Source organism: Pezoporus wallicus, unplaced genomic scaffold (genome assembly GCF_028554395.1).
Source record: "Pezoporus wallicus isolate ANWC-B61680 ecotype Strahan unplaced genomic scaffold, APGP_CSIRO_Pwel_v1 contig_3058, whole genome shotgun sequence".
Lineage (NCBI taxonomy): Eukaryota > Metazoa > Chordata > Aves > Psittaciformes > Psittacidae > Pezoporus > Pezoporus wallicus.
Genome location: NW_026641153.1, coordinates 6,133,557 through 6,151,658, shown reverse-complemented (window position 1 = coordinate 6,151,658; position 18,102 = coordinate 6,133,557). Strand labels below are relative to the sequence as shown.

The following is an 18,102-nucleotide window of genomic DNA, read 5'->3' as shown; positions in this document are numbered from 1 at the left end:
CTACAGCCCCAAATTCAGCCTCCAGGCTCAGGTCAAAGGGAGAGAAAACAGTTTGGGGGGGGGGGGGGGGGGAAGAGAAAAGTCCAACAGTTAGGAAGCCAGTGTAGGAATTAGGTGTTCCATGAATTTGTCTCTGTCACACATTACCCAAGTGACCTTAAATGGGATTTAGAGCTGTGTGCTGAAGCTCATTATGGCATCAAAGGCAACTTGGGACATCTAAATTAAAGGGTGTTGTATGTATTGTCTCCCTGTAGACTGTAAAGGGGAAAAGGAGATTGTGGCACCTAAATTAGACACTTATGTCCGCAGGTATAAGTGTGGCCTTCGCCTCTCCCCACTGCTTGTGCAGGGGGGGAGCAGATACTTGGGACCTGCCAACATCCATCCCGCCTACGCCGAAGAATCACAAAGCTTTGGCAAGGACTGAGCCTCTGAAAATTGTGACCATGACCCCGAGTGTTTATTATGTGCCAGAGAGCATGAGCCAGATAATAATTTCCACCCAGGGAAAGGACATGGTTTACAAAGAGCTCAGTTCTCAGACTATGTTGTTTGAAGTGTGAAAAGGGCTTCCTGAAGGGAACTGCTGATGTTTACAACATTAAATCAAACTCTTATCAAGCTTGTCCCTGCACTCTATTTATTTTGGAGCATCACTGATAGAGTATGTGTGTGTGTATATTTATACGCATGCATGTGGGGTATGTGTGTATATATATGTGTGCGTGTGTATGTATAGAAGAGTTACGATCCTCCGACATCATCCATTACAGCTAACTCCATGTTTCCTGTCATCATGCTCAAGAGTATTTCCAAGTACTGTTTGGCCAGCACAACATTTGAGTTTGCTGCCTTCTATATGAATGTTCAGAAAATAATGGTAGATGAGGGACTTTGTTGGAGGTTCCTCTCAAAGCTTAGAATTAGTATGGTAATACTAATACATTGATAAATCGCTGTGATCGCTTTGAACCCAGATAGAAAGTTATAATAAATTAGATACTATGAAATAATATTTGATCATTAGATTAGATGCCTCCCGCATGCAGGGCTAGATTTCTTACGGTTATTCATGAGAAATACTCTTCTTAGCTTCAGTGGAAGTATTTGTGACAGAGAGTTGTTAGATTGTGGCTCTTGGTATCCAATTCTGTGTGTTGAGACACATACATTTACAACTGGATGAAAAACCAGCTTCAACATGAAGTTCCCCTAACCATTGTAGCTGCTTTCACATGCTGCAAAATGGGAACACCGAGAGAAAAAACATGTTCCAGTTGGGCTCATCAATCTTTGCTTGATTCTAGATGATGCTCAGCATGATAGTGAATCATGCATTATTCTGATCTGTTTAATTTTAGGTTTGTAGATGTGTGTGGTAGGTAGAAGTAGTATCTCTTACCGGCCAACTGGAATAGTTGGTAAAAGCAAGCTTCCATCCTGACAGTTACCTTCCAAGTTAAGCGGAAAGCCAGGAACTGTTGCTCAGGGTTTGACTAGATATGCATCAGTTTGATCATCTCTGAAACAGAAGGTGGTGGCTGTTTCTCAGGAAAAATGGAGCTGATTCCTGAAGGAGAAGCATATGTTGTCCAGGGGAGGGAGTTAAAAAGAAAGTTGCTAACTTTTTTTTGCCCTAAAAGGAAAAGCAAGATGGGTTATAGCCTGTGGACTTGGAGAATTAGAGAAAGGTGGAAGGGTGATTGTGATATGCTCTAAAACCAGTATCTCTATTAAATTTCATGCATTATCTTGTCAGCATGGGAATTGGAGTTCATGATTAAATACCTTCCGTATAGATGTGATAACGCTCATGAAACCCACCTTGAGGTAGGTTTCTGTGCCCAAAAGCTTATCTCAGTTTTCAAACTCTACCAGTCGATGTATAGAAGATATGACTTATACCTGCTCACCTCCACCTCTCTTGCCTCTGTCCTTAAAGCACCACATCTCCAGCAAAACATCAATGGCAAATGAATGTTAACATTTCTTCTGTTTTCCTAGAAGCAAAACTACACTATAAACACTATAATACTGCAAGTATTTTATGTAAGTTTCAAGATCCTTCAAGTACAGAATACAGTATAAAAGCACAGTCTTCCTGATACAACATTGCACCATTAACAGGACGGTTCTTCAAAGGTGGCTTGGAGAACAATCCCACAGCCAGCTTGGGCAGCTGGGGCTGTGCTTTAAGCCATGCTGTTTGTCATACCAGCATGTGTTTGAGTGGATCCTGCTACACTAAATTAGACCCAACACTGATGTTATTTTGCTCGTATTAAAAACTAGCATCTGCAAGGTGCTAACGCTGCTGAAGAGGTATTAGATGTAGGATGGTCCCCACCACTGTAGCATCTGAGGGCTTCATGGACTGTCTGTCCATCTCGTTCTTAAGTAAACAAGTACTGTCCTGCCTATTTGGGAAACACCAAGACTTTTTTTCTGGGATTATGAGAATTGCATAGTGAACATAGAGTTAGTGGAGGAAGAAGACACTTTGTGAACCACTGGAACCAGCAGTTTCTTATAGAAACCATCAGCATTTAAAAAAATGATCCCTAAAACATCTAGCCTGTATTTGAGCTACACACCCAGTGAAAATTTTCATATAGCAAAAATGCATTTGCAAGTATGGAGACTGACAGGAAAGATCTTTTGGAAGAGCTGGCAAGGCTATCATGCCCCAAGAACTTGTTCTGTCTCTGTTTCCAAAATAGAATTTGACAAGTGGGAAACTTGATCTGTGCTTTTACATCTTGTTAACCAACTTGTTCATAAAGCCAAATGCTTCATTCCTTTGGAGGGAAAATGTTCTTTGCAAATATAAGTTAATTTTCTCTTTGCAGTTGGTCTGTTTGATCAGTTACTAAATGGATGCTCTGGCTTGCAGCTATGCATATATTAAGTGCTTATCTTCGTTTTCATCTACAGATCTGTAGTATGATGGTCAGTGCTCCCAGATGGTATGTGCTGAGGGCACCTGCCTTCACTGAGGAGCTGTTCTTGAGCAGAGCATAATGTTCATGGCATTTTGGACTAGCAGTCTGCATTCCCACTGGGAAACTCTGCTAGGGCCTGTCTGCAGTGAACATGATGCTTAACCTAGATGCTGCCTCACAAGATTTTATCTGCCTTCCTCCAGTGGGAAATCCAGACCAATTTACCTTACTGTCAGAGAGGAGATCAGAAGGAATCCTTTTTGAAGCAAGAACTGAAGATCTCCCAGTTTTCTGTCAAACACCTCCTAATCTCCATCAACAGCATAGGGACCCAAGAGAGAATGTCAAGCGCCATTTGGGAGCCATGCTTTGCTCATGGTACCAGTTTTTCTGTCTACTTGACATAGAGGTTATGTAGCAGTGGCAGTTAGACAAACAGTTGGAGGTGGGCTACCCTGAATGAGAAACCTTGCTCCTTCCTGCCCACAATCCTGCAGGCTCCAGTACTCTTGAATAACTCAACACTTAGCTGCAGCAGGATAGGATTAGTGGCTCTCCACTGTTGGGAGATAGCAGTTTAGTCCCTCTTCTTCCCAAGAGTAAGTAGTTCCTCTCATCTCTCTGACATCCTGGGTGAGTTTTGCCAGCAGGAAGGAGGAGAGCAATTTGAGAAGACTGGTCCCAGAGACCACTTGTTAGATGTGCCATTGACACAAAGGTAGAAAAATCTGCATGTCCTTTGAAGAACAGTGTTATAGTTTGGGATGGTCTTCACAAAATGAAAGGAATGTCTCCAATTCAGGGGACACATAAATGGAAATGGCAGGCTGTGGTATGTAAGCAAAGTTTCATCTTTGAAGAAACACAAAGCAATGCTACCATTCTGCTGCCTTAGTTGGAAAACAGCGAACAGTTTAGGTACTGCCCTCTAAGGAAGACTAGCTGGAGAAAGTCCAGAGGAGCTCAGTAGATCAGAGGATTAGGAAATATGAGTTATGAAGAAACAGTGAAAGACTCAGTTTGTTTAGTCTAGAGAAGAGAAGACGGACAGAAGACATGATAACAGTCTTCAAATATGTGAAAGGATGCTTCAAAGACAAAGAATAAACTATTTTCCATGTCTTCTGGGAGACAGTGGGGCACTGGAATAGGTTGCCTGAGGAGTCTCCGTCTTTTGGAGATCTTCAAGGACTAGTTAGGCATATATATCTCAGAATTATTTTGACAGAGCTGGGGGAGACAGGAAGAATGAGGTAACCACTGTGTCCCCCACATCCTCTGATTATTTTACTGGAGGTCCCCAGGCTGGGAGATTCTTAATGGATTATTCAATTTCTTGTAGTTTTTTATTGCTAATGGACATTGGTTTTCTACACTGTGGATAAAAAATTGATTTCTGAAAACATCACATACAACATAGAATGTAATCTTTATTACTGGCATCACCCAAGTTAGGTAGCATTACCCCAGCACATGGTGCAAAGTCAGTTCACTCTGATGCTTACTCTTCCAGCGGATCTCATGCCTTGAGGAGTTAAATGAAACAATAAAATTCCCTTGAAATAATCATGTTAGTGGAGATTTGAATGTGTCTTTATCTGTTAAAGAAACTATACAGTATCTGTCAATTTTTTAGGTTAAGTGTTGTTCACCTTCAGCTATTTGTGCAGCCTGTGCTGCTGCTGTAGTGACCATCCGTGTATCTGCTCTACTGTAAATCTACATTAGTCATGATGAATGGCTATGTATATTGCAGGGTGGCAGGAAAATCTCCAGTGCAAACAGAAATCGGACAGGTTGGAGTGGCTCTGGAAGCTGCTGCATGGCTGAGGCTAAAAGTAGTCCCAGCCTGTTGATGTTAAATCCTCAGATGTAAAGAAAAAAACAGGTAGAATGTTTTCATCTAGGGCTGTAATGGTGATAGAAAGCAGCCATGCACCAACAGAATAAGGTTGTACCTCTTTGTAGATGCCAGACCTACAAGCCTTATCTGCATTTGCTTTTATTGCCCCAGATTTTCCACCACTGCTGCCAGCAGAGACAGTGGTGGGAAGTTTGAGCCCTCATGTGAATGAAATCATCATCCCTGAAGGAGAAATCACACCTATGGCCGGCCTTCTCGGTTAAGGAGAAGAAAAAGAAAGAGAGCAAAATATGGCTTACAATTTGTCTGGTCTGTTCATTTCAGGATTGCTGGGGATACAGCGCTCAACAAAAACATCCATGAGTCAGTCAGCGCTCAGATCCGGAAGAACTTTGCAAAAAGCAAATGGAGAGTAAGTAACAAATCCTCAGGGATGACACTTAGACACACAACTCTGCTAATGCAGCAGCCATACAACCACCCCTTCAGCATGCTAGTGTGTTTGTGGCACAAAATTTTGGTCAAAATACTCAGCCCAGACTTCAGTTGCATGGTCCTACAGGGGATAAGAAAGATGGGGAGAGACTTTTTAGCAGGGTTTGTTGTGATAAGATGAGGGGTGATGGTTTTAAACTGAAAGAGGGGAGATTCAAATTGGACGTGAGGAAGAAATTCTTTACAATGAGGGTGATGAAACACTGGCACATGTTGCCCAGAGGGGTGATGGATGCACCATCCCTGAGAAATTCAAGGCCAGGCTGGACATGGTTCTGGGCAAACTGATCTAGTTGAAGACGTCCATGATCATTGCAGGGGTGTTGGACTGGATGGCCTTTGAAGGTTCCTTCCAAGCTAAACTGTTCTATGATTCTATATAAAGACAATGAAATAATGGGGCTGCTAAAGCACTCATTGTTATATGTGGAGTTGGGGTCAGCACCACAGGACACATGATGCAATGCAGACCCCCCATGTGCTGGTGCAGAGCAGAATGTGTTGAATATGACTTTCCTTGTAGGCAGCAGCATCCCAACCGAGTGCTAGAAGGGACAACACGGAGAAGGACCAGAGCAGAAATGTATATGGTTTGATATTGTTGTTTCTAGCTTAGAAACTAGAAATCAAGAAAAGTTTAAAAGGTAGAATCATAGAATCACAGATTGGTTTGGGTTGGAAGGGACCTTAAAGCTCCTCCAGTTCCAACCCCTGCCACAGGCAGAGACACCTTCCACTAGAGCAGGTTGCTCCAAGCTCCAGTGTCCAACCTGGCCTTGAACACTGCCAGGAATGAGGCAGCCACAGCTTCTGTGGGCACCCTGTGCCAGAGCCTCAGCACCCTCACAGGGAAGAACTTCATAATTTCTAATCTAAATCTTCACTCTCTCAGGTTAAAGCCATTCCCCCTTGTCCTGTCCCTACATGTGCTTGTAAAAAGTCCCTCTCCAGGTTTCTTGTAGGCCCCCTTTAGGAGCTGGAAGACTGTTACAGGGTCTCCCTGGATCCTTCTCTTCTTCAGCCTGATCAAGCCCAGCTCTCAGCCTGTCTCCAGAGCAAAGCTGCACCAGCCCTCAGAGTATCTTCATGGCCCCCTCAAACAGGTCCACATCCCTCTTGTGTTGGGGGTCCTAGAGCTGAGCACCGAGGGAAGAATAATCAGATGATGTGCTCATTCACTTCTGACAGCCATGATCAGCCGGTAGAGGAGCAGAAGCAGCCCTTCCACCTCCCATGTTGTCATCCTTTCTCTCTTGTTCTCTTCTCCCCAGCAAGCGTTTAACGCCACAGCCGTCGTGCGGCACATGAGGCGGTTACACCTCGGCAGCAGCCTGGACAGTGCCAGCACCAGCGTCTCCAGCACCCTCAGCCTCGCTGCGCCGCTTCCCGATGCAGCCACACGGAAAGATTGTGAGTAACCAACATCCCAGGAAAGCTCCCAGGGAAATTCACGGGACACCCGTTTTCCCCCTTTGACCCCCAGGCTGCAGTCCTCGCTGCCAGTTGGTTTGGCTTTGTGCAAGCAGGTGTTTAAATCAGGGCTGAAAAGGAATAGAGGCCTTCAATTTTAGCTGGCCAGAAGTTTATGCACTAAATACAAGGTTTTGGTTGCTTTCAGTTTTTAGAGAAAAACACTGTTTCTTGTGAAGAAAAAAGGCTTTCACTTGGGAAAAAGACCCAGAAAAAGAATTTCTGTATTTGGCTGAAAACTGAAAAAGTTTACTCAAACTGTTTATGGTTGAGTTTCCAGTATTATGATAAGACATTTTTCTGTAAAAATTGGCTCATTTTCCGTTTCTGTTTACTATGGAGGAGACTGATCCTGCCAGGCTGAGCCAGCCTAAGCTCCTGTACGAAGAGGCTCATTTGTCTGAGCAGGACTCAGGCTCTGTACACCACAGCGGGACTTGGCCTCCTGCCTTGTTTGTTACATGCTGTAGTTGAGATGTGCAAGCTGCCCGATGGACTCATGCTTGGGATATACACGTTTTTTCTGGATGCCAGGGAAGGAGACATAAGGGAAAATAGAAATGTGTCTTTTGCAATGAAGCCTGTATAATCTCTGGCTTCTGAGCATTTCTTTTATTTCCATCCATCTGTAGACATTTTTATATCAAGAAATGGAGTGATGTGGACTTTACAATTAGAGGAGATTATTTTAAGGTTCAGCAACAAAAAGGAATCCTAATAGCTTGTGGAGTTAGAAGTCAGTACTTGCTTCACTGGGGACTGAAGTGGTCATTTCTTTACTATACCCTGCACTATTCTGGAGCTGAAAGCACCTACTGTTTGGAAAGGAGTTTGGATAGTGCTGCCTCTCCCCTGCCTCTTGCCAGTCTCTGCTCCTTGATGAGGACATGCCACCATCTGCAGTCCCCACAGCTCTTTATGGAAGCTGTGGTTTCTTTCCTATCATGGGTACAGTTGGGGTGGGATCTGCCTTCTGGGTGCTGCACAAGATGTTTTTGCCAGCCTGGGCTGTAGCTGAGCCAGAGGAGAGCCCCTTCCCTCTGCATCCTGGGCCTGATGGGGATTCATGCCCAGTGCCAAATCCTACAGCTGCCGCCAAAAAATCATCACTGTGCTCTCGGCACACATCTGGCACCTGCAAAGGGGTGATGAAGTGCTGACCAGCCACAAAGCACTTCCAAACCATGCACTGGTAATGCAGCAATGTAGAAAACCCTTTACAGAAGAGAAACATGACTTTATTTTAGTTCCTGCTGCAGTATGGCTAAGCTGGACCCCCATTAGATCTAGAACATCTGATGGCATGCTTTGCTGTTAGACTAGTGGGTGATTAATCTCTCTCCATCTAGTTGATTAATGTCAAATGGTGTTAATTAATAGCACTGCGTAGTATGAAGAGTAATGGAAAAACATCTGTGAACAAGAAGGGTGAGAACAAAACAGTGTGTTGAGCCACTACAGAATCCAGCAGGTCTCTGTACAGAACCCAGCCATATTTTGTATTGATGGAGACATCAGCAAGCATAGAAAGGGTAAAACCAAATGTGTTAAGATAAGTTTTCTCATGTTAGAAACATGAGGCAGAAAAGTATTGAAAGATTTCCAAGCATCCCAGGTTAAGACCAGCTTGGCAGACAATATGGAAGAGCTTCCCTTCCTCAAAGTAATCAGAGTTAGGAGATGCTGGAGCCTTAGAGAACTAGTGAGAAGAGCTAGCAGGAAATACAGGAGTGACGTTAAGAGGGAGCTGACATATCCAATGCAGTCCACCAAGTACCTCCTGTTGAGAGGATTCTGAGGTCTCTGTCCTGCCTCTTTCTTTCTCAGTGGTTTCCTCTGGGGACAGATTTCTTGCACAAGATAGATCCCATGTGGCAAGTTACACAAAACAGCTGTGCCACCATTGCAAAATATAAAGCTGCCTAATGTTATTAATAGGCATTTAATAAGCTCTCCAAATCGTTTCAGATGCAGTAATTTCACATCACTGAAGACAATTAAATACAGCTTTCGCCTGAGAGTAGGTTATGTCAGGCTGCATCCTAATTCTGTTCTCTGTATTAGGGCAAAGCAAAGATGATGCATTAGGCTGGATTATGCTACCTGTCAAGAAAGTCTAAGTGAATCAGTCAGGAATTCTCAAGTGTATTTGCCTTATTCTCTGCCTGTGCTTGGTTTATTCTGTTAAGACATGACTGGACTGGCTAGGTTAGTTACAGGACCTAGATCTCTGTGTTTTTAAGGTAATAGATAAATTGCAACATGAAGCCAAGTTGTCAAATGTCAAAACTGCTGGGAAGCAGAATGTTCACTAGTGTAGGTACCACATAGTCAGCCCTGAGGTTGAAATGCAACCTTGAAGCACGGAAAAGTAGTTAAAAGTCGTAACAAGTATCAAAAAATCCTAAGTAGTCAAGGGGCCATATCAAACTCCAGTCCAAGAATATATTAACGTACTTTTCATCTGCCCTTTATTCACTAGGAAAAATGAACTGTATTTCTAATCATTGTGAGCCTGCATCTTACCAGAGCAAAGTGACTGTGCCAGGTCTCCCATTCAGCAGCTTTTCTTGCACCAGAGCTACCTTTGCACATCAGTGCCTTGAAGGCTGCAAACTGCATGAAGAGCTGCATGTGCTAGCAAGGTCTAAGGATCATCTCTGTGGGGTCTCCACAGCTGCTGGGAGAGGGGCAGCTCACCTGCAGAAAGCTCTAGTAATGATGTATTTTATTTCTCTTCATTAATGCTGGCATGCTGGAGTAGCAGGATCTTGAATCTATCATTCAAAACCCAGCTTGCATTGGGTTTTCAGGGGTTATGCTTTGGAGAGGTTTGGTTTTTAGAGCTGTGGTGAGGGGTCCACAGGAAGCGGACACTTTCTATGAATGTTTTATTTTTGCTAAAACCCCTTCTTTTCATAGAAAGATATCTGTAAGAAGTCTTTGATGAGTTCAAAAGGAACTGCCTGGGTAAATTATGAGTCCAGATACTCAACCTACATCAACCTACATCTCTTAGCTGGAAATCCTGGAGAACTACCAGCAAAACCTGGAGCAACATAAGCTGTCACTAGAGTAATGCCCAGATCCCACAGATTTACATTCCTTTTAGGTTTACTGGAACTCAGCGGTGAATTTGACCCACTGTACCTTTTTATCAGCAGATTTCCACGATGCCTGGGGAACTTTCTTTAGTCCAGATGCACAGTCTGTTCGTTTAGCTAGATGGCCATGATGAGAAGTTTAACCATCTTTAGCATGCCCACAAGGAGAATTATTCTAAGCACTACAATGCCAGAGGGATTGCTGAATCCCACAACTCTTTGTCTTCAGCCCCAGAAATGTGGAATCAGTCTGGATGAACTCATACCAAAGCTGGACGTGTATTCATTGCAACATGCATACAACTGCTGGTGGTGACAGTAGGCAAATGGCCATTGGGCTAGGAGGGCAGAAGATGCCTCATGGATGTACCCAGCCTAGCCACAGCTGCAGGAAGAGCAGGAGCGCCGTCTCCAGCTGCGGTCCCCTCTGCTCTGTAGCGTGCTACGAAAGAAACTCAGCTTTCCCACCTCCAACCATAACATTTCTAACTGTGTTTCTGGCTTTCCTTTTAGGTATGTCTCCATCCACTCTCTGTAGTTTTGTTTCATCTGCTTCTTCAGGCGTTTCTGCGGTAGGAGGGGACCGGAGACCCAGACCCACCACAGTGACCACAGTGCACACAGGGAGCAAGTGAGAGCTGGGGCGGCGAGGAGCAGGCAGGCAGCGGGGCTGGCAGGTTGCCCCTGCACATCCCGCCCTGCGGTGCTCGCTCTGCGAAGGACTAGAAGAAAGAAGATTTTTTATGGCCATATTTTATACTGCAAATTCTGAAATGTTTCATTTATCACAAACTGCAATGACTCCAGGGGGAACGGATCTAACAGTCTCTGGTGCTGTACATATATATACATATATATATAAATATATATATATGTGAGTCTAGCGATGTTCTAACCAATGAACACTCATTCTTCTCCCCATTGATTTACTCTTTTTCTCAGTGTAGGTAACAGTATATGTTGTATTTTTTCTTCCATTAACTACAAACATCTCAACTGGATTATTTAAATAGAGATACTTTTCTGAGCATTATATTTTTTTTTTCTTTTAAAAAGTACTTCCAGTAATGTCCCTCCTTCCACTTTGCTGGAGGATAGGCTATTTCTGTAGGTAGGAATTGACGTTACCTTTGCAACATGGGAGTATTTCAGTGGCATGCCATTTCTTGCTCCTCAAATTGGGCTGTAAGTCTGGCTTCAGCAGAGCTGTTACTGTTCAGATTAAAGAACTGCTGCTTTCCCTCCCCTCGTCCTTCTTGAAAGCCATGGTGAGAGTTAAATTGCCACCAGCTGGGAGCCAGCTCATCTTTGGCCTCATTCCTGTAGTGCTGGGGATCTGCAGCACCCTTGTTTCAGCAGAGAGGCAGATACATGGTACTAGTCAGGAGCCAACCAGAGCTGAGCAAAAGAAATGAGAGAGCACAGTCTCATCCTACAGCTCCTATCTCCTCCGAGTCACTGTGAGTTATGGGCAGGGTGAAAGAAAAGGAAGATGTAAGGCCTAGAGCCATATTCATCACCTGCCACTGACTCATTTGCCCTCTGGCAAGACATTTAATTCACCAATCTCCTCCCAGCCTGGCCTCTGGTATGGGGCACATCCAGTCCGAGGGCTCAGTGCCAGAGGTGCTGAGCACCTGCAGCTTCTCAGGGCTTTGCCTGGCATTGCTGATGCTCAGCACCTCCCAGAGAGGCCAAAACTGGGTATTGAAACCAAACAGAAAACTTTGGACTTCAATCTCTGTGTGCCTGGTTTCACCCCCAGGAGAGGGGAGATGCTTGAACCCTTCTGTGAATCACTGGCAGGTTCTTGGATGCACAGTGCAGGATCTGGTGTAGCATTGCTCCATCACGCCTAAGGCTGTCTGAGGGCTGTCAAGGAGCACTGAGCAGGACCTCTGCCAAAAGGCTTGGGCACATGCAGGGGCAGTGGTGGCACTGCCTCCTCCTCCTCCCTTGAAGCTCATAGACAAAAGCAAGCTCAACTTCCCTGTTAATGACTAGGTACATGCACTTCCCAAGCTCCGTGTGCTGGTGCATCCGTTAGGAACAGCCACTGTAACTGTCATGCAGCCATGCATTAAAGCAGCATGAAACAGAAAGGAGAGAAATATCTGCCCAGAAAAGCTCCAGGTTACTTCTACACCATTCCCAGCGGTGATTTTCCTTTGAGGAGGAGAGAAGGGAGGCAGGCAGCAGAGGCAGGCAGCTTTCCCTGGCCACTGTGAGCCTCTTGCACCCCAAACAGGTCCATCCTGTGCCATTCCCTGCAGCATGCTCCACTGCCATGCTTGTCTCATTTATCCTGCACAAGAAATTGAGAAAGTCAACCATAGACACAGCTGAATATATCAGGCAATAGTGACCATGCTGGGAAAAGATGATAAGCATTTTTCACTGAGACTTCAAAATCCTGCTTCAGCTTCAGTCAGTTGGCCTCAACTGGCAGAGCCAGGATTTCATCCATCATACTTTGAGTGCTGAAAGCTGGAAAAGCAGGTGGCAGTGAGCACTGATTCTGTTTTAAATAGCCAGTCCTTTCATGCCACTTACACCTGTTGTACCAAATAGATCTCAGTATTCAGCTGCTCCCCACTTTCAGAGGGCTGTGGCAATCTGACTGAGCCCCTGGGAGCCCTGGTTGCCCCCCACCATGTTGCAGATGGCATGGATGCTCCTGCAGAAAGGTTTCAACTTCAACATCTTCACCTCAGAGCAGCCTTCCAATATCTGAAGGGGGCGTACAAGGATGCTGGAGAGAGGCTCTCCATCAAGTGACTGTAGTGATAGGACAAGCAGTGATGGGTTTAAATTTAAACAGGGGAAGTTCAGGTTAGATATAAGGAAGAAGTTCTTTACTGTGAGGGTGGTGAGGCACTGGAATGGGTTGCCCAGGGAAGCTGTGAATGCTCCATCCCTGGCAGTGTTCAAGGCCAGGTTGGACAGAGCCTTGGGTGACATGGTTTAGTGTGAGGTGTCCCTGCCCATGGCAGGGGGTTGGAACTGGATGATCTTAAGGTCCTTTCCAACCCAAACCAGTCTGTGATTCTATGATTCTGTGATTTTAGGAAAGATGCCACATGGTGGTCTCTTGGGGGGTGGCAGCAAAACTCTGGTGAGAACTTGTGACTGAGATTTGGGCGCACTGAAGGGCAGGGGATCTTCCTGCTGCAAGTCCCACTCCTTGACCCTATCCCCTGGCCATTGCCATCATATAATCCTGCCCACTAACAAGGAGCTTGGTTGGTATTTACCGTCAGAACTCTTTACGTTTTGCTGCAAAGGTATCTGAAAAAAAATATAAAACAATTTAAAGTCATTCTAAGGCCACTTTATTTTGGCAGGCTCAGTAAGGAAGGTTTAGTTTAGGAGAGTCTCCTCTCCCAAGAAATTGAAGTTATTTTGAAACCCCATGATTTTGTAAGCCCGGCTGGCCCTATTCTGCTCCAGTTGCAGGGATGTGATTAGGCAGTCTCCCAGTTTAGCATCAGTGGAGTTCCCCATGTTTACACATGTGCAACCAAAACCAGGATTTGGTTAGGCAATAATTTGTCATTTTAGAATGGTTTTAAAGATTCAGGTTCAAGCGTTTCCTCTTTGCTTTCTCTTCTGAAACCTGAGGTCTGGTTTGAACTTGACGTAGTTGCTGAGGCCTCTAATCAAAATACAGCCTCCAAATGTATCTTGCAGGAAAAAAGGAAAGCAAATGGATTTCCATCTGCAAAACAAAGAGCAGTGATGGAAGCAAAGGCAGACATGCTGTCCTGCAGATGCGGAGGGCTTGTTCCCGTATGCTATGCTGCCTCTCCTTGCTGGATGCTTCCCTTGGTTTTTATTAGGAGGGTATTCTTTCCTTCCACACTTGGAATTAGAGTGATTTCTCTTCCCCCCTGCAAGTAATATTCTGCCTTAGTTGTGTAATTTATCGTCATTCTCTTTGGCTTACTATCAACTGCTGGGATCTTAACACAAGAAACAGAAGCACTTAAAAGCAAAATTACTTCTTTCTGCTACAGTTTGGGTGCTGGGAAGCTCTGCTTTTATATCAGTGAAACACAGCTGGAATCCTCACTGGAGTTCACCAAATGCTTAGAGATCTCTCCACTGAGTCCTGAAGTATCTCTTGGTTAAAATTTCTTAGTTTAAGTCTGGGTAAATCTGTTAAGTGCACCCAGGCCCGATTTATGGAGGGGGCAGAACAAAAACTCCAGCATTGCTTGCCAGGGATGCTCCAGTGCCTTTGCGTGTCCTTCCCCTGCTCCAGTCCACCTCTGCTCAGCCACTCTCACACACAAATGCTAAGCCAGAAGTCAGTAATGTGTGCATGTGGAGAAGGGGCTAAGAGACCCAAAGGAGAAGATTTAAATCAAATCCCCAGCTGGCCTTGTCATGAAGGTGTAGGTAGAAAAATCCCTCTGGGCTCTTTCCCAATGGACCATCCTACTAAACAGTGTGTGATTTACACCTCACATAGAAGGAAGAAATTCTTTACTATGAGGGTGGTGAGGCACTGAAATGGGTTGCCCAAGGAAGTTGTGAATGCTCCATCCGTGGCAGTGTTCAAGGCCAGGTTGGACAGAGCTTGCCATGGTCTAGTGTGAGGCATTCCTGCCCATGGCAGGGGGGTTGGAACTGGATGATCTTAAGGTCCTTTCCAGCCCAAACCATTCTGTGATTCACATGAGGACTTCAGCCTGGGCTCACCTGTCTGTTACCCTTCCCTGCTTTATTTTACTGGTACCAATGTGCTTTTCCTTTGTAACTTATTTTCCTCAGCTCCTTCCCCTTCTTTTTCTTTGCTTGCAGCTTTGATTGTTGATTTTTACCTCCAGAGTCACAGAGGCCATCTCTGATGCCAACAGCAGTGCACTTGCTGGGAGAGCAAACAAGCAAACCAAAATCCAGAAAACCTCCAGCTGGCCCCTTAGCCTGCAGAAGAAGTTGTGAGGACAGGCTGCCCGTGTGAACTCTGCGAGCTGAAAGTCAGTATTGTAGTGGCAGGGGCTTCTGCTGCTGATTTTGCATGTGACTTCATTCCCAGTACATCCTAACTTTCTGCTGGATCACCCCTTCTGCAGCATGGAATGGATATTGGCCCCATGGCACGGCTAAGTGGGGAAGTAGAAGTATAGGGAAAACCTGTCAGTGATGCTTTCCTGAGACTGTGTTACTCTGCTGGTGATGTTTCTTTTGTCCTGGTTGCTATTGTAGAGGTTCCATTAGAGTAGTGGGTACAGAAAAAAACAAGTAGGATTTTACCTATGCCTTGTGTGTCTGTTATGGTTGTGGTGCTGAAATAAAACCAAGCAGTGATAGAGGTTTGTTCTTGAAATGAATAAAACAACAGAAAGGGTGTCAGCCCACTGGTAGACACCTCCACGTAGTTCTGCAGTAGGGATTAGTGGTTTCCACTGTGTATGTGTCCTCCATACCTACACAGTGATTGACCGCATTCTTATTATAACCACTTCTCCCCTGCCTGGCCCTGAGGGACTTTGAGGCTTGTCCAAAGCTTTTCCCAGGCCCAGGAGCCAACACAGCCCTTGATCTCTGACTTTTCTCCCCAAATCCTCTGCAAACCAGAACATGGACCTCCAGGGTGCCCTAGAAAGGCAGTGGAGCTGATCGTCAGGCTTCCCCTTCCTTAAGTGTGACCATATTTTTAGGGAAACAAATCCCCAAGGAAAGCCAGATCGCTTCCAGCCATTGGCAGCCAGTGAGAATATTGTCCTTTGATCTGAACTTGGCATTGGCTCGATCAGATATAGGGAAACCTGTGCTGTTATTTCCCCCTGTGATAACAGTTCCAGGCCTGAGCAGCACTGGGTGAGCACTGCATAAAACCACCAGACTGACTTTGCCAACAAGATCATGCAGACTGTAACCTGCTGCTTTTGCTCTTTCCAAAGAGCCAAGGGATTCATCTACTGGCAAAATAAGTTTCTAGACTGAGCCCTGAGGTGCAGAAGTAGCTTCCTGTCAGTGTACAGAATTCAGTGGGATTATTTGCGTTCTTTATCCCATGCATATTTATCCATCTGAATTGGTGCCTGAATGCATCCCAGAAATTATTCATGGGAAGGGAGTTTTGCCTTCATTATCATGCTTATTTGCACCAGAAACTTGATGCTAAGTGTTACACTCATTCAAGCAAAAAGTGGAAACACACAGAGACGTTGGTATCCAAGGAAAACAGCATCAAAACCAAGCGTGGAGGATTAGTTGGCAGATCCCTGCCAGCAATGGCTGAGTGAGGAAACAGCAACCTGCTCACAAACGTTGCATGAACAGCTTCCCCTAGTCAATCAGGCATTCCATATTTCCGGCCCAGCAGCAAGTTTTACACAATCCCTGTAATTTTACCCTGCATCCCTGCAGCTGAGTCCTGCCTTCCCATCCTGTCCGCTGGGGTGGTTTGGTCTCCGTGATGCACGTGTGTGCATGTATGTGTGTGTGTGCGTGTTGTGGCCCCAGGGATGACAGATCCCTCCGGTGGGAGATCAGGAGTTGGTTCAGGGTTTTTGGCTTGACTTTGCATGGTTGGGTCAAAGCTGTGTAAATAGTTTGTAGGGCAGGATAAAGGATCTTTAGCCCAGACTCTGGTTTTCAAGACCCCTTCCCACCGCGAACTGTGCCACTGGTTTGTTCAGGTAGCCATTTTTTAGCCCCTCTTCGTAAATGATAAGGTCAGAAGAGTGGCTCTTACATTTTTTCCACGCTCCAGAGTGGAATCAGGGCATGTATGCTCACAAGCATTGTGAAAAAAATCACCGCTGAACTAATGATGACACAAATGTCCAATAAATGCATGATACTGCACTGCATGTATTAAACTGCTGTTCACTGTTTCTGTATTTCCCAAGCCTTTTCTTTATTCACCTTCAACCCAACCTTTTCTTCGAGGGGTTTACTTCTACGTTTTGCTTTTAAATGACTCAATGTATCTGTAACTCAAAATCCATCTTTAAGTTTGAGTAAATGCAAAAGCTGATGTTTTGTAAACAAGATACTGCAAAGCCTGGTAATATATTTTGTCTTTCTGTTGAATGCTCTGCAGCATGTACAGGAAGAGTCACCATCCAGAGCAGCTTAAAACTATGCAGCAGTCATGTACACGTCTAGAAACAGGGAGTCGGGGAGGGGAGGTTCCCTTTTTGAATATAATGCTTAAAAACTTGATCTGCGTCAAAAATTCCTTCCTTGGGCTGCTAATGCTCAGGATTACCAAGGAGCATGTTGGTGTGTCTCTTTGTTTTCTCTTTTTTTCCTTTGTCTTGTTTTTCTTAGTCAGAATTTAGACCGGTCCACTCAATTCCTAGTATTCTTTCTCTTCCTACAAGATAGTTCTTTCTCACCTGTTGCAGAATGAACTGCATTTTGGGGACCAAGATGCTGTGATTCTTTGCCTGCACAAAATAGGGCAGAGAGCTGAGCTAATTATCCCATCCTTCCCAAAGCATCACCACTAAGACACTAGCATTTGATCCTTGAACCTCCATGTAGCACCACCATTTATCCATGGAAGTGTTTGATATGGTATTTTTCTTTCTTCCACATGTCCTTGCCTCCTCTTTCCTTGATCATTCACACATTTTAATTTGTGCTGGTCTTCCTAAGGCAGGGTACAGGATGGCCACATGCTACTTACTTGTAGTAGCTCTGGACCAGCCCTCTCATGGGTATCAGCAGGGCAGTGGTCCCAGCTCCTAAGTGGTTGCTGTGTTAGTGCGGGAAATACTCAAGTTCCCAGTACGCAAAGCAGAGTCATCTGAAAGGGCTGCAAAATTGCTCTAGATTCTTGGCAAGGACATGACAAGCAGAAGGGCTGGAGAGAAAGCATCATACTGGTGTCACAGGGAGCAAGTATCAGTCCTTGGGAATTATGCAAGGACTACTCCATGGTGGCTGAAAGCAACAAGAAGCCTTGAGCCCACCTTCAAGGCTGGTGCTCAGCCAGGATACTGTGCCATTGCAGAAGCGCTACATGGCAGCATGAAAATCATCGTTATTAATGGCTGTAAGTCAGCCTGAGTTCAGATTGCTGAGGCAGCACGTGGTGCAGGGCTCCATGAAGAGGTGGATGTGTGCTGTGGTTCTGGGTGGGTGGGAGCTTCGAGGGGTGTGCTCAGAGTAGCTCTGAGCTTTTCTATCTGTCATCTGCATCCCCTGAGCAAGCATGGCATCACTCATGCTATGTCTTACTAGATCAAGCTGTAGCATGACC

At 45.1% G+C, this 18,102-nt stretch overlaps 1 protein-coding gene across 4 annotated transcripts in view; it reads left to right on the top strand.

The window, feature by feature from the left end:
• CAMK1D (calcium/calmodulin dependent protein kinase ID) overlaps positions 1-16,885 on the top strand; it is a 220,114-nt gene extending 203,229 nt beyond the window's left edge. For 2 of the 4 annotated variants that reach the window (XM_057422498.1, XM_057422494.1), the window contains 3 exons: positions 5,134-5,221; positions 6,576-6,714; positions 10,392-10,904. In XM_057422498.1, the coding sequence (XP_057278481.1) occupies positions 5,134-5,221; positions 6,576-6,714; positions 10,392-10,513 (349 nt within the window). In that variant the 3' untranslated portion in view covers positions 10,514-10,904. Of the gene's footprint in view, positions 1-5,133; positions 5,222-6,575; positions 6,715-10,391; positions 10,905-14,684 lie in introns of those variants that run through there. The other 2 variants (XM_057422496.1, XM_057422495.1) reach the window with 2 other exon arrangements.
• The last annotated feature ends 1,217 nt before the right edge of the window (positions 16,886-18,102 follow it).